We start from the raw sequence: 13,280 nt of genomic DNA on the forward strand, positions 1-13,280 counted from the left end.
CTCTATTCTCCTGCGTAATATAACAGTGTTTTTTTTTTTTCTTTTTTTGAGGGGGGTACTTTCCAACAGACAAGGATCTAAGTCTACTTTGCTGCATTGCACATTGAGGATAAGGAGCAGTTGGAGGCATTTTTGGTCCTATTCAGTTTTTAAAACATTAGGATCTCGCCTACAAACCAGTTGTAAACTAAAACTCTGCTAATATCTGCTCTGGTCAGAGGAGTTGATGGACCTTTTTTCCATATAAAGCAAATTATAAAATAGAAACCCGTCTTATATTCACTATTTAGTACATTTAAGGATCTGTGCTCTGGGCCGTTTTTTTTTTTTTTTTTTTCCTTTTTTCAAAGGCCCTGGAGCATTGTTAGAATCCGGCAAGACCTGCCATACTGCCTTGGACGAAATGGGTAATTTACCAGGTCAAATATCCTAAACATGTAAACACAGAAATGGTTCATTAGACTCAAAGTGGAAATTTTTTATGACCAACTCTGCTCCTAGACTTAAATCCTATAGAAAAACCTGTGAGCTGAAGGAAAATAGAACATAAAACTAACAAAGAACAGATTTTCTATAACATTTCAGTATCTCTTAAGATCCTTTAAAGCGCTCTCCTATTGGCTTAAGGTCATTGCATACATTTATAGGGAAGCCAAAGTTTGTGTGTTTAAAAGAATTACAGTACAATTTTATCCTTGGATTTATTCAAATTAGAGGATGTTTTTTCTTTTTCACCAAATCTTTGGTATAAAATTGCTAGAATAAGATGATTATCGATTAAGGCTTTCTACACATTATCTTACCAGGTGTGCCACCATATGTATCCTGGAACATCAAGCTGCATCTTTGCACACAGTGACAGGCGAGAGGGAAAGAGTCTTGTTTTACATATTTTATTGGTAGCAGAAACACAGACTGTCGTCTCAGGTGCCTCGGCCCCCAGTAATAACCACCAGAATAAAAACAAAAACAAAATTAGAAACATCTTTTGTGTAAAAAAATTCTCATGCCAGTACTTTGTACCCACTACACATCATCAGTAATACATATTTATATATTCACAAACATTTGAAAAATAGAAAACAATATTCAAATATCAAAATATAGAAGACAACAGTTGGCGTTAAACATCAAATAATTATGCGTGCTGGCACAACACATGTTTTCTGTTTTTGTTTGCTTCTTATCATGCACCGATTCTGGAAGTACACAACCGGCGCCACCTTGTGGCTCACCTGGACAGAGAGGGGATGATCATGCATGTCTGTCTGCCAGTGTGTGCGTGTGCTTTTCATTGTGCTTCATCTACTAACATCTTCAGCCTCAAACCTGGTAGCCCAGCACAAACTTAGCCTCAGAAGGAGGAAGAACTTCCTCGACTGAAGAGAATCATTGTCAACAGCAGTAAATAAAGATTTTCGTGGCATTTCCAGCTATCTGATGGTTGTCTACCTCTTATTTTGTCTTTTAAACTAGTGTGCAGAGGTTCTCGTTGAATAAAAAGACCTTGTACATGCCAGAGAGTTACACCCTTATAAATCTTTAGACATTTATAGAGCAAACGGTGTAATGTATATTCTGCCAGAGTGAAGGTTGGAAACGTACATAATATTCATTTAGCCCCTAATCACGCCGTAAAGCAGATGCATATGGCTTGTAATTCATCTCCATCATGTACACGGTCTTCCTATGTTTCTAATCAAAACCTGATCAGGTCAGTCTGCACGAAATTCAAGTCTACAACAGAGCAGCAAACTTCACTTCACGTATTCGGACATTTTTTGTTTTGTTTTACATGGCAGCTATTTACAACAATCCCTTTCTGTTTCATATCCCATTCTACTTTAACATAATTTCAGTCTCAACGGCTTTGATTTTTGGCCCCAGGAGAGAGAGGAAAAAAAAAAAAAAAAAGACAACTTCTACAACATATCGGACACTTGTGCTGCAATAATTACACTAATAATCCACCATGTAAACATAAGACTGCTTCAAAACGGACTCATCTACTTGGAGTTTAGAGATCAGATGCATAGAGTTTAATTGGTCCACTTTGTTCCATTATAGGTCCTTTTTTAATTCTTTAGAACCCATAAATACATCTACAAATGTAGTTTTGAGTCCTACAAAATCTCCATTATCAACATTGACTATAGTTGGTACACAAACAAACCTTTTATAAATATATATGTATAATTTATTTCAATGGTTTTGAGTTCAATGGCAATAAGTCATAAGAATAAAATCTTTAAAGGTGGACAGATGTTTAGCTGTTAAGGTATTTTTCTGTTATTCTACAGAATGAAAAACTTAACAGATCAGATGAATAATAGGTTTTTAGTGGTGCAACCAAGACTGTGGGTGAGAAACGACTTTAAAAGTCTCTGTAGACTGTGGACATCAATGTCCTCTTTTAAATATCATATCCAGACCAGTTCTGGTTCAGCCCTTTAGCGGAGGTATTTCTTCTCAGTCTGGATTCTTGGGTAAAGCTTTGTAAAAGTAATAAAACCCTCTGAACTTTTCCCCATGTTGTCAACTTACAACTGCAAACGTCTGTGTATTTTTTATATAATAGACAAACAGTAAATAGTGCTTGATTGTGAATTGGATTAAAAAATGATACAGGATTTAAAAAATTGATTGCAAATATAAATCTGGAAACTGTGCATTTGTTTTCTCTTTACCCCGATTCTCCAAAATAAACTCAAGTACAACCATTTGCCCTCAGAAGTCACCTCATCAGTCGAATCCAAGCGTTTCATTTATCTCACTCTAAATCCAGCTGTTCTGTGAAAAAAAAACCCACCTAAAAAAGCTTATCACAAGAATAAGTTAAATTTACCAATCATAAAACAGAATATGTATGATGCAACTGCAAACATGCTAAGATATGTTGGTCCATCTAAACCCACAGGCAACAGAAGAATATCATTAGTATGCAGAATCAAGATGCCCATGGTAGCTCTGGGGGAGCTGCACTCAACAGCTCGGAGAGAATCAATGAGTAGAAAAAGGAAGATTCTGGAAATAATGTGAGGTCCAGATTTGGGGGCCACAGCAAATGTAGAAGAAGATGCTTTGGACATATTAGGTAACAGGTAAAAGCTGGTCATAATTGGAAAATGGAGGGAGCTAAATACAGATTAAACCTGAGAGAAAAACAGTTGCAGGTTTCAAAAGATTTAAGAAATTGTTGGAGTTCATTCCTGAGCAGGAAACTCCAAACACATTTACCCCTTTTCTACTGACTTCATTTTACCCCACCGATTTGAAATGTATCCATTACTGCTTTATCAGTGATAGTACTGACTCACATGTGATCTATATTCACTCTGAATGAGCTTGAGCTGGATGAATTGGCTCCGTGATGTAAAAAAAAAAAACAAAAAAAAAAAACTGGGGTTACAGACATAGCTGTAATTTCAGGGAAACTGGTTCTACAAATTGTCGATTCAGGAGAAGAAGCTCAAATGCACAAATGCACAGCACTCTACATATTATTTTCTTTCACTTCACAAAAACAACTATTTTTGTCAGAACTCCTCTTAAACACATCAGAGTCTGCAGTTGGGATGTGACAAAATGTGAAAAAGAATATTAAATGTGTTGGATCAGTGCAGATCTATGCTAACTCAGGGGGGCAGGATGTGAGATATATCTCTCACGAGGCTACTTAGCAAAATATCTCAATGCAGGTGTTTTTATATAATAATCCCCATATTACTGGGCAGCTAGTTGCTTTTTTTTTCTTTAAGAAAATGAGATGGGATTTAATCCCTCCTCAGTAATGCACTGCTGATAGACCAAGAGAAGGCTACAAGGAATGTTTGCAGTAAAACACAAAGGTTAGAAAAAAAACAAAATAATATTAATAAAAAAAAGATTTTGGCCTTAAAAATGTAAACAAACGTATAAAAAATTAACAGAACCTCCAAATATAATTAACATAGAAATGGCTTCTCTATGATTACACTGGCAGGTAACCGTCAACAACCACAAATGATGCTCACTCACTCACTCAGAGACACACACATATTTATATACCATGTGATAAATCCCAGTGCTCAGATGTGTGCTTTCATCAGATTTCTCTCTCCATGCCGTCCTTAAACAAGACACAGACAGAGGGTCAACGGAACAGAAGGTATTCAGAGTGTCAGGCAGTGTGCTGCTTTAGGGTCCACAGACAGAAAGACAGACAAGAACAATCTTTCAATGACCACATGTCCATCAAATAACCCTGTAAGTTCATCTATTTCCTTTTTAAGTAATTTATATATATATATATATATATGTATATAAGGTTATCTAGAATTACTGAAATATAAATATAGCTCTAGATTAATTAGTAATAAAGTTGAACTATTAACGAAAAGTGCTGATTTTTCTTGTAATATCTGTAATTTTTGAGCTTGGTTCTGATGTGTTTTGAATGGACAGCTGGCCCTTTTGTGTTCGGGAAAGCTCTTGGCATATTTCAGCAGTTATCTGTTGGCACTTGCGGGTTCTTCTCTGACTGAGAACATACCAGCGAAGGGATGAGAGGGCACAAACTAAAAAAGGAAAAAGTGAGAAGGATGAAAGTATTTAGAGGCTACAAGATAATTCTCAACCCGACCAAGAGAGAAGTTTGTGTTCCTCCACCTTAAATAAGGAAACTCTGCTGTTAATAAAAATTTGGGATAAACACATCGGCAACAGTAAAGACACTGGTGGACTCTGTGGTGCTTCTCTTTGCTTTGTGTCTTCTCCACTGAAATAGATGTATTTACAGTACGGAGTGTGTGTTGACTCCTGTCTTGTATGTGCTTTTACAACACTGGATTACTCGGCAGTGACTTGCAGTGTACCAGGAGAGTCCTGGGGCTCCAGACGCAGCATTTTAAACCCCAAACAGACTTGTTTAGCCACGGCCCTCCTCTGCGGAGCGCTGGTCCGACTTGAGCTTGACGAACTCCTTGGCCACATCATCGTTGTTGCGTTGGGAGAGGATGCGCAGGACAGTGAGGCCCGTCTCATCCATGTGGATGCGTTTACCCAGCGGCAGCCAGCAGGCGGCGCTGCCCTTAGAGACCATGTCCTTCAGCTGAAGGACCGACATGCCCACGGTTCGGTCCTCACGGGCGAAGCAGTAGTCTTTCACACACACCTGCAGCTCATAGCACTCCGGACCCACCTCGTTGCTCAATGTGCTGTGGAAGAGTTAGAGCTCGTTATATAAGCCCCACAGATCACAAACCGCTGGTAAAACTATTGATATCTACGTACAAAGTGAAGGTTTCATTGTATTTAGGAGCCCAGCTGTTGTTCTTCGACTTGGTCGCGTACTTCCGCTTCTTGTCGCTCAGGTGGGGGCCGATGATGTAGACCTCTACAAATGGGCGGAATATTCCCTGCGTCTGCCACCTCAGGTCGTTGGCAGCCACAACTGAGGCAGAGACAGAGTGGAGATGAAGAAGAGAGAAAGTGAGGGGGAAGGTGTGGGTGACAATGAGGAAGAGGCTCATATGGGAAAAAAAAAACCCAATGTGTGACAGTGGAGTCGTGAGAAGCAGAGAATGAAAAGGAAAATCCTGCTTCTATCTGAATAAATTCTGCATCTTATTCACAGACAGAAACTTAGGGAGGATAATGCAGTTCTTTCAATATGTTTTCATGTCCATTATATTATTATTTGTCTTTAAATCTGATACACATTAATAAAAGACAGTGCTATTAGGGATGGATAAATGCAGATCTATGTGTAATTTAATATATACCTTAATCCAGCTGTTATGTAAAGAGGTTTGTTAGAGAAACATTAGACGCTTTATTTTAGTCGAGCCTTGGCTTGTAAGAGAGATTAAAATGAGCTACTGGTGAACTGAGTTCTTGTAGCTTCTTTAATGAACAGAAAGTGGGGGTGGTGGAGACTTGGAACACATTGTTCCTGAGTGCATACAAAGCTCATGTAAAATTAAGTGCGAGAAAATAGGAGACATCTGTTGTTAACAGATAAAACCATTTTTACGGCACACAGATTATTTTTATTTTCACTGATTAACACCCACAGGAAGTAAGTCCTAAAATCTAATTCTTTTCTCATGTGATTCTTATACTGAATTAATTTAAATCTGCTTCAGGAATTAAAAGACAAAATCAGAGTGAATTAAGGGTGTAAAAACTATTACAGATCATAATAGTAAGCAGCATCATCGGAAACGATGAACAAATCAGGGAGGTCCTGGAGGAGTTAAGGGTTATAAAATTATAAAACATTAAGGTTGTCTAACATCTCAGATATTCGAAAGCTCATAGAAGCACTTTGCCTCTATCTACTTTTGATTAAGGGTTATATAACTTTGTCTTATATATTATTTTGATTAAAAAGAAATGGGTCAGTTGTTCTCATAGTTGATGCTACTTTTAACTGTCTGAGAAATATCACTCAAGAAAGCCTTTTCTATTGTTCCGTACATTAAAATATGTAACTATGTAAGATGTTTAATATTAAAATATGTACATATGTAAATATGTAAGTATGTATGATTCATGCTGATATCGTAACGGGTAAATATTGGTATTAGTCAATATTCAAAGCTGCACAATCGGTATCGTATCATAAAATGTTGTACTGGGACATTCCAATAAAACATTATCCAAAAGCCTGACCATACTGCAGATTAAAAATTAAGAAAAATGCACAATTATTCTTCATTTACTCAGATATCTCCTGGGACGAAGCCTGTGAGCAGCTTTAAAACACTGATACCAAAGGAGAGGTTTCAGCTTCCAGCAGGAAAACAATCCCACACACCCATCCACTACCGTGGACTGGTTTTAATCAAATCAAGTTGAAGTTTCTGACTGGCCTAGTCAAAGTCTAAGCCTAAATCTCACCAATAATGTGTGTTAAAAAATAATCAGTGATGTGAAATTATCAAGAAGTGTTACATCTTTTTCTTCAAAGAACAACAGCCTGCCAGAATTTCAATTTCCTGATGTACAAAACTATAAGAAATATAACTCCAAGACTTGAAACTTTGTTTACAACAAAAGCTGTATAGTAAGTAGCTGTATAGTAATAATGCAGTATACTGATTATTTCTTAATAGTGAAAATCATGTGTCCTTGTCCTGCTAAATTCTGATCACATATGTCTTTGTATTGGTGGATCACATAATAAACAAAGAATAAAATCCAACAATGCAGAAAAGAAATAAGCTTCTGGAAAAATTGATTTCTATTTTTGCATATGTGAACAAATTGATTGTTAAAGCAAATAATAAAAAAAAAATACCTTTCACTGTGACTTTATGTTCCCCAGTGTTTGGATGAGTGAAAACCTCCACATGGATGGACACCTCACCCACAGCATCATCCACTCCGGTGCCTGACAGAAACAGCGGAGGAATAAAAAACCCATTAACAGCTTGCTCTTATCACCAACCAAACACGGACAGATGTAGATAGATGTGGTTTCATGACTAATTTCTCCACCAATTCCCTTTCAGTTTCATTCAACACACTGAAGAGGGATAGGCCTTTGTGTTAGAAAAACATAGGGTAACAGCTGGAAATAAAGTAGAGCACAATTATCTGATTAAATATGCTTCAGTAAAGAAGAAAACTGGAGGAAAAAAGTCTCACGGCCAAGAAAGATGTGTCTATAAAAAAATCAGCAAATTGATCTGACATGATATGATGCTCATCTACTAACCTACACTCTAGATCATCAGCTAACAGAGCTGGAAAATCTGGAGTGGAAATTCTATTCTCCAATAAAACTGTTTTTCTGAGTAGTTCCACAGATGTGACATAATAAATTGAAAATATGTTTTAAACAGACGGATGGTGAGAACCGAAGTTATAAAGACTAATTCATCCAAAATATAGGAGGTAAAAAAACATCCAATGCAGAGCAGAATGTTTATAAGAACCTTGGTAACAGACTATAACAAAGTACCTCCTTATAAAGCAAAATATCCAATCATTGCAGGAAGTTTGCAAAGGACTGGATACCATGTTAAATCTGAATTGCTATGCCCTGGTATTGATAGATGCATGGAATCTGTATTGATGCAGGGTGGAGAAGAAATGATCCAGTGGGTCGGCTGAGATAAATCAAGTCAGGTCATGCTTAGATGGAACGAATCAGGTGGACATCCTATAGGCCCACTTTTAAAAACTTCAATCCATTTAGGATAAAGGGAGGGGGTCATGGTTTTTATTTACTGTATTGTTAAATCTCTCTGTTTTATTTTTCATGTTAAAATAAAGCTTCTATCAACATGGTTTAAGATACACATCTGCCATTAGTTTGGATTCACTCATCACTTGCATGTGTGTCATCCTAATGGTGGATCTTCTTGTTCCAATGCAGAATTATTCAGTAACATCACAGCTGAAATATTTAGAAAAAAATTAAAAACACGGCATTTCAGCAAAAGATTCCTTTCAGATTTTCTACAGGTAGAAACATGATTAATTCAGACCCAAATACACTTAATTTGCATAACTCCACCTACAGGTATATAAAAAAATACACATTTGAAGTCACAGTGAAATTACAACTAGAGCTGCAACTAATTATAACAAATTATTATAATATTTAATTATTCTGTTGATTATTTTTTCGATTAATTAATCAATAATCGCAAAGCCAAAGGTTCCTTAAAGATGATTTTATATAGAATTGAACCAGGTGAAACTAAAACCTTTTGACCTGTGGAATTCTGCATAGATCATATTGACATATAAAAGTTTGTTTTTATCTTAAATGCACAATATTTTTATATTTTTTCACAATTTTTCTGTAATTACTGCTCTAATTGGGTTGCTCTATCAGCTAAAGGCATGTTTTAGAGTCTCTATACTCCAGTTAACAATTAATCGATCATTGAATTAGTTAACGATTATTTCAATAATCGATTAATCATGATTATCCCGATTAATTGTTTCAGCCCTAACTACAACCACCTGCTAATACTTGCTTGATATTTCATCACTCCATTAAAATGGTAAGGCTAATTTAACCTGGATAACACTGTGCACTAAAAAAAACCTTTAAAATATAATCAACTGTTTTCAATTTGGAGTGAAGTTGAGTCACGTCCTTAATTGTAATGTTAGCTTTCATTTCATAAATAGTTTGAGTAACATTGTTCCTCAGAACTCCTACTTCGGTCCAAATTTAGATACTTTAGCTGCTGTATCAGGGGAAGCTAAAATACATAGAACTTTGTAAACCAATATGATGCTGCCACCACCGTGCTTAACAGTTAACTATACCTTTTCTCTAAAAGCTATTTGGTTCATTTATATTGGTTGCTATAGATTGTAGGTATACTTGAGCTGCTTCCCTGTTTATTGAAAAGCTTTCAGCTCCTTGAAATGCTTCGCCATTCACAAAGACAATGGTGTTTAAGCAGCTTCCATTTTTGACTCAGTTAAAGCTACGGTAGTGTTAGTGTTGTTTCAGCCTGTGTAATTTCTTTGCTTCTAAAGAGAGACAGTAGGATTTAGTCTTAAAACTCTTATGGTTACTCAAGAAGACGTTATGATTTTATGCACACATTAGATGTCATTTATTAATCTGATATTAATCCTTGATGCTCAAGGATGTGGAAAATTCAAGGACTATGCCAACAAGCTAAGTCCATACCAATTCTTTTAAAACGGGTGTTTTTCAAACACATTTATTAACAGTAGATATTAGTAGGTTTGCATGTACTTCTGAGAAAAATTCAAAGTTGAATACAGTTTGTTTAAAATTGTATTTTGTGACGTTGTCTGCTAAATGATCATCCATGGAAAAAAAACAATTCAAATGCATCATCAAATATTATAATATTAAGTCCGGGATGCCTGTGAGTAAACATCTGAGCACCAGTTAGTGTTTGTTTCCCTCCATCTATTGTTCAGTATGATAATTTTCCAACCCTTACTTCAACTATCATTCTAAGGTGTGTCTGCACCTTCTATTTGAAGAAATTCTAAACATGTTTGTTCTGTAATTTCCTGTGTCCCGCATCTGGGTCCTCTTTCCAACATTATGATAACATTCTAACATTTCTGATGCTAATCTACCAAGAGGAAGAGTTTCTACAGGAGCCTCTTGGAGCCCAACTCTGCGACCCTCATCCTGATACCTCCAGATGTGTGACCGATACCAATGAGGTTTTGTTCTTTTTCAAACGCTTTGATCAGACTTCCTGGAAGCAGACAGTAGACAAATCCTTCCTTTTTTTTTTAAACCGCAAGTGGTTTACATACGCATACACCTCCGGAAGGATAGAGTGACAGATGGGCATTAAATTTTAATGTTTTAATTAGTATCTTCAGTCAACAACTAGAAGTGTGTGTGTTTTAACCAGTCGCCCACTGAACAAGGTGTCTGTGGGAGTTAGACGGCAGAGTGTTCCTGGCATGCAGCACTCTGCAGCTCTCTGAGGAGCATTATGGGATTGTTGGTTGATCTGCCAGCGGGACCAAAGAGAGCAGCAGCCGTCCATCTGGCGATGTTTATTCTGAGGGGGGGGGGGTGTTCATGGAAGATGAGAAAGAAACTTTGCTGGCAAATGAGCACAAAAAGCCCCCAAAAACCGAAACAATTTAATTTTTTTTTAGGAAAAAACAGCAGATGAGAAAATATTGCATCTTCCCATGATATTTCACTTTTTTAATTTAAGGAGAATTAGCTTTCTTTTCTATGATATACAGAACATCAGCATCATCATTGTCTCTTTTTTTTTGCACTGATGAAATCAAACAGATCTGAGACTTGCTTCCAATAAAGCAGCCTGGTAAGGAATTTGTTTACTATTCCATTCGATCCAAATTCTAATGCTGGAATATTTGGACTGGGTCATAAGAATATCAGAACCTTTAGATCATAAGTTATTGAATAGTAATACATTAGTTCACAAACTGTTAAGTAGTCTCTGGTTTAAGAACCTTAGTTCTGGTTTAAAACATAAAAAAAGTAACTGAAGGCTGTAAACTAACTAAACTAAGCATTGCACCCCTTTTAAATTTTTGAATAAATACGTGAAACATCTTAGCCCATGTTATTGTTTAGCCCATTTTATCACTAATTTAATGGTTAAAAAGATAAGAGCTGTCTACTTGGGCTGCATTCAGAAGTGAAGAAGTTATGCCAACATGTAAATATATGTTTAATTTATGAAATGTACATAGAGCAACAAGTTAAACTGGTCCTAATTAGGTTTATTACTGGATCCATGAATATGGAAATGAATGTGGCGTACTTTCATAACATGTTTTAGACTGTGCATGTGAGTTTGTTAGTTTGGACACGCAGTCTAGTGGTGCAAATCAAGGGTGATAGTATTGCTCTGTTCTAGAATAAAATGATGATCAGTACAGTTAGTTTTGCACAAAAAATAAACAAACTACCTCAATAGGTGTGTATCCCTTTAGTCAGGCAGTTCCCCCTCAAACAAATGTCTTACCCCCTAAAATTAAACCTGCCAAAATAACTGGACATCTTACTGAGGTTCTGCTGTGCACCACACTGGGCAGGCTGTGATCTTCTCCTGTCTGTCTACTGTCAGCGTAGAGCTCAAACTCCTCCCTCGCTCCCTCTACTAACCAACCAATCAATGATCAGTTTCTAAAGGAGCCAACAAATAGTCTGACTATCTAGCAAACTGAGAGATAAAGCCGAATTGGTGAACCTTAAAGCAACAGAAAAGCTCCAAGTAATTCATTATTGGGATTTATGCTGCGAGACACGATATAAATAGTTCTTTATAAAATAGGCGTAAATATAGTATCTATTTTTAAAATAAATTTACAATATGAGCCTATCAGTAGAAGTGTCTCTCAATAACATAAGCACAGAGAGGTGAGTGACCAGTGCATAGACCATAATACCGTTTTTAATGATAGTTTAGTGAATAATACCAGAAATGTTTACTAAGCTTTTCTCATTTTGCACTCTTGGGATTTAGAGCTCTGTTTATTTTCAACTGTTTGCTGATTATGTTAAAACTTTTTTGTTATCTGTTGTTTCTGTTGCAATCAAGTAAGATAAATGCTGTGTTAGCAGTTCAATCATGGATGAAGGATATCCTATTTTTTCTTCCTGTTATGTATTATTGTTTTCTGTATGAGGGAGGGATTGCTGCTTTGTCGTGGTCAGATGGCCCTGTGCCTAAAAGGTGTAAGGAACTGTACTTGCAGGACTTTTGCTTCAGGTGGGACACCCAGCCTTGGCAGGTCTAGGTAGAGGCAATCCATTTTTGTATAGCTGAACAAAGTTTATTTCATTTCATTTTAGTTCTATGCAATTTATTCATTGAGAAATGTGAATAGTTATTGTAACAGCTGGAAAAATCTTGAATAAAAAGAAGCAGAAAGAAGTAGAAACGTATATATGCCCCTAATTTGTATGAAAAATGTGTTATTAAGATTAGAAAACTATTACTGACATAATTCAAATACACAAAAATATTGTAAAAAAAAACAACAAACAAACAACATAAAATTGCTTATTCAATGGCCAACATCACTTTATCACAATGGTTTTCAAAATATTGAAAATGAATTTATCTCAATGTCAAATTTTTCCATAAACTGAAACCTATAAATGAAACGCTTCTTTCCATCATTGTTGTTCTGAATCTATTCTACTTTTTTCAGCTGTTAGCTCTGCCTCCACTCCCATGGAGAAAACATAAGTGAACAATAACAATTTCTATGCTGGAGATTAATGAGTACAGATAAAGATATCTCCTTCACATTTCTGCCTTCCCTGACATATAACTACCATTAGAACCAGCCCTGAATCAAACATTTATATAGATAGTTTATTATGGGTTTAATTTAAATGAAATCACAAACGATTTCTTAAAATAATAATTAGAATTTATGAACAGAAAAAATTCAACCCAACCTTGCCCTGTGGAAACATATATACCCTTTTGGGTATATCATGAATAAAACACTAATTACTTGCATCGTTTAAAGCTTAATTATTAAAGAGATGTTCCAAAGGCAAAAAGCAGTGTAAGCAAAAATATCACAGAAGCTCATTTGGCATTCATCAAAAATACTTTTTGCTGATCCAGAGGAAATTTAGGAGAAAAATTCTAAGGTCTGACATTAATAAAGTTAAACTTAAAAAAAAAGTCTGTGTCCTATTAATCTTGTATAACACCATCCCCCTTTTTAAAAATAGGACCTCCTTTCCCCAACCCCATCTGGATGACCTCCAGTAACTGGTTTAACCATGAATTCTTTTCTCTACCACAAAATACTTCAGAAGATTGTCT

The 13,280-nt window shown here is 36.1% G+C and overlaps 1 protein-coding gene across 6 annotated transcripts in view; it reads right to left on the bottom strand.

The window, feature by feature from the left end:
* Positions 1-3,393: 3,393 nt before the first annotated feature.
* The window catches only part of LOC107098387 (protein unc-13 homolog A-like), a 60,598-nt gene continuing 50,711 nt past the window's right edge, over positions 3,394-13,280 (bottom strand). For 5 of the 6 annotated variants that reach the window (XM_015396050.1, XM_015396047.1, XM_015396045.1 and 2 more), the window contains 3 exons: positions 7,283-7,375; positions 5,272-5,431; positions 3,394-5,195 (listed from right to left, as the gene is read on the bottom strand). In XM_015396050.1, the coding sequence (XP_015251536.1) occupies positions 4,907-5,195; positions 5,272-5,431; positions 7,283-7,375 (542 nt within the window). In that variant the 3' untranslated portion in view covers positions 3,394-4,906. The remainder of the gene's footprint in view (positions 5,196-5,271; positions 5,432-7,282; positions 7,376-13,280) is intronic. The other variant, XM_015396051.1, reaches the window with a different exon arrangement.

The sequence above is a fragment of the Cyprinodon variegatus genome, unplaced genomic scaffold, assembly GCF_000732505.1.
Source record: "Cyprinodon variegatus isolate N-32 unplaced genomic scaffold, C_variegatus-1.0 Scaffold773, whole genome shotgun sequence".
NCBI classification, from domain to species: domain Eukaryota; kingdom Metazoa; phylum Chordata; class Actinopteri; order Cyprinodontiformes; family Cyprinodontidae; genus Cyprinodon; species Cyprinodon variegatus.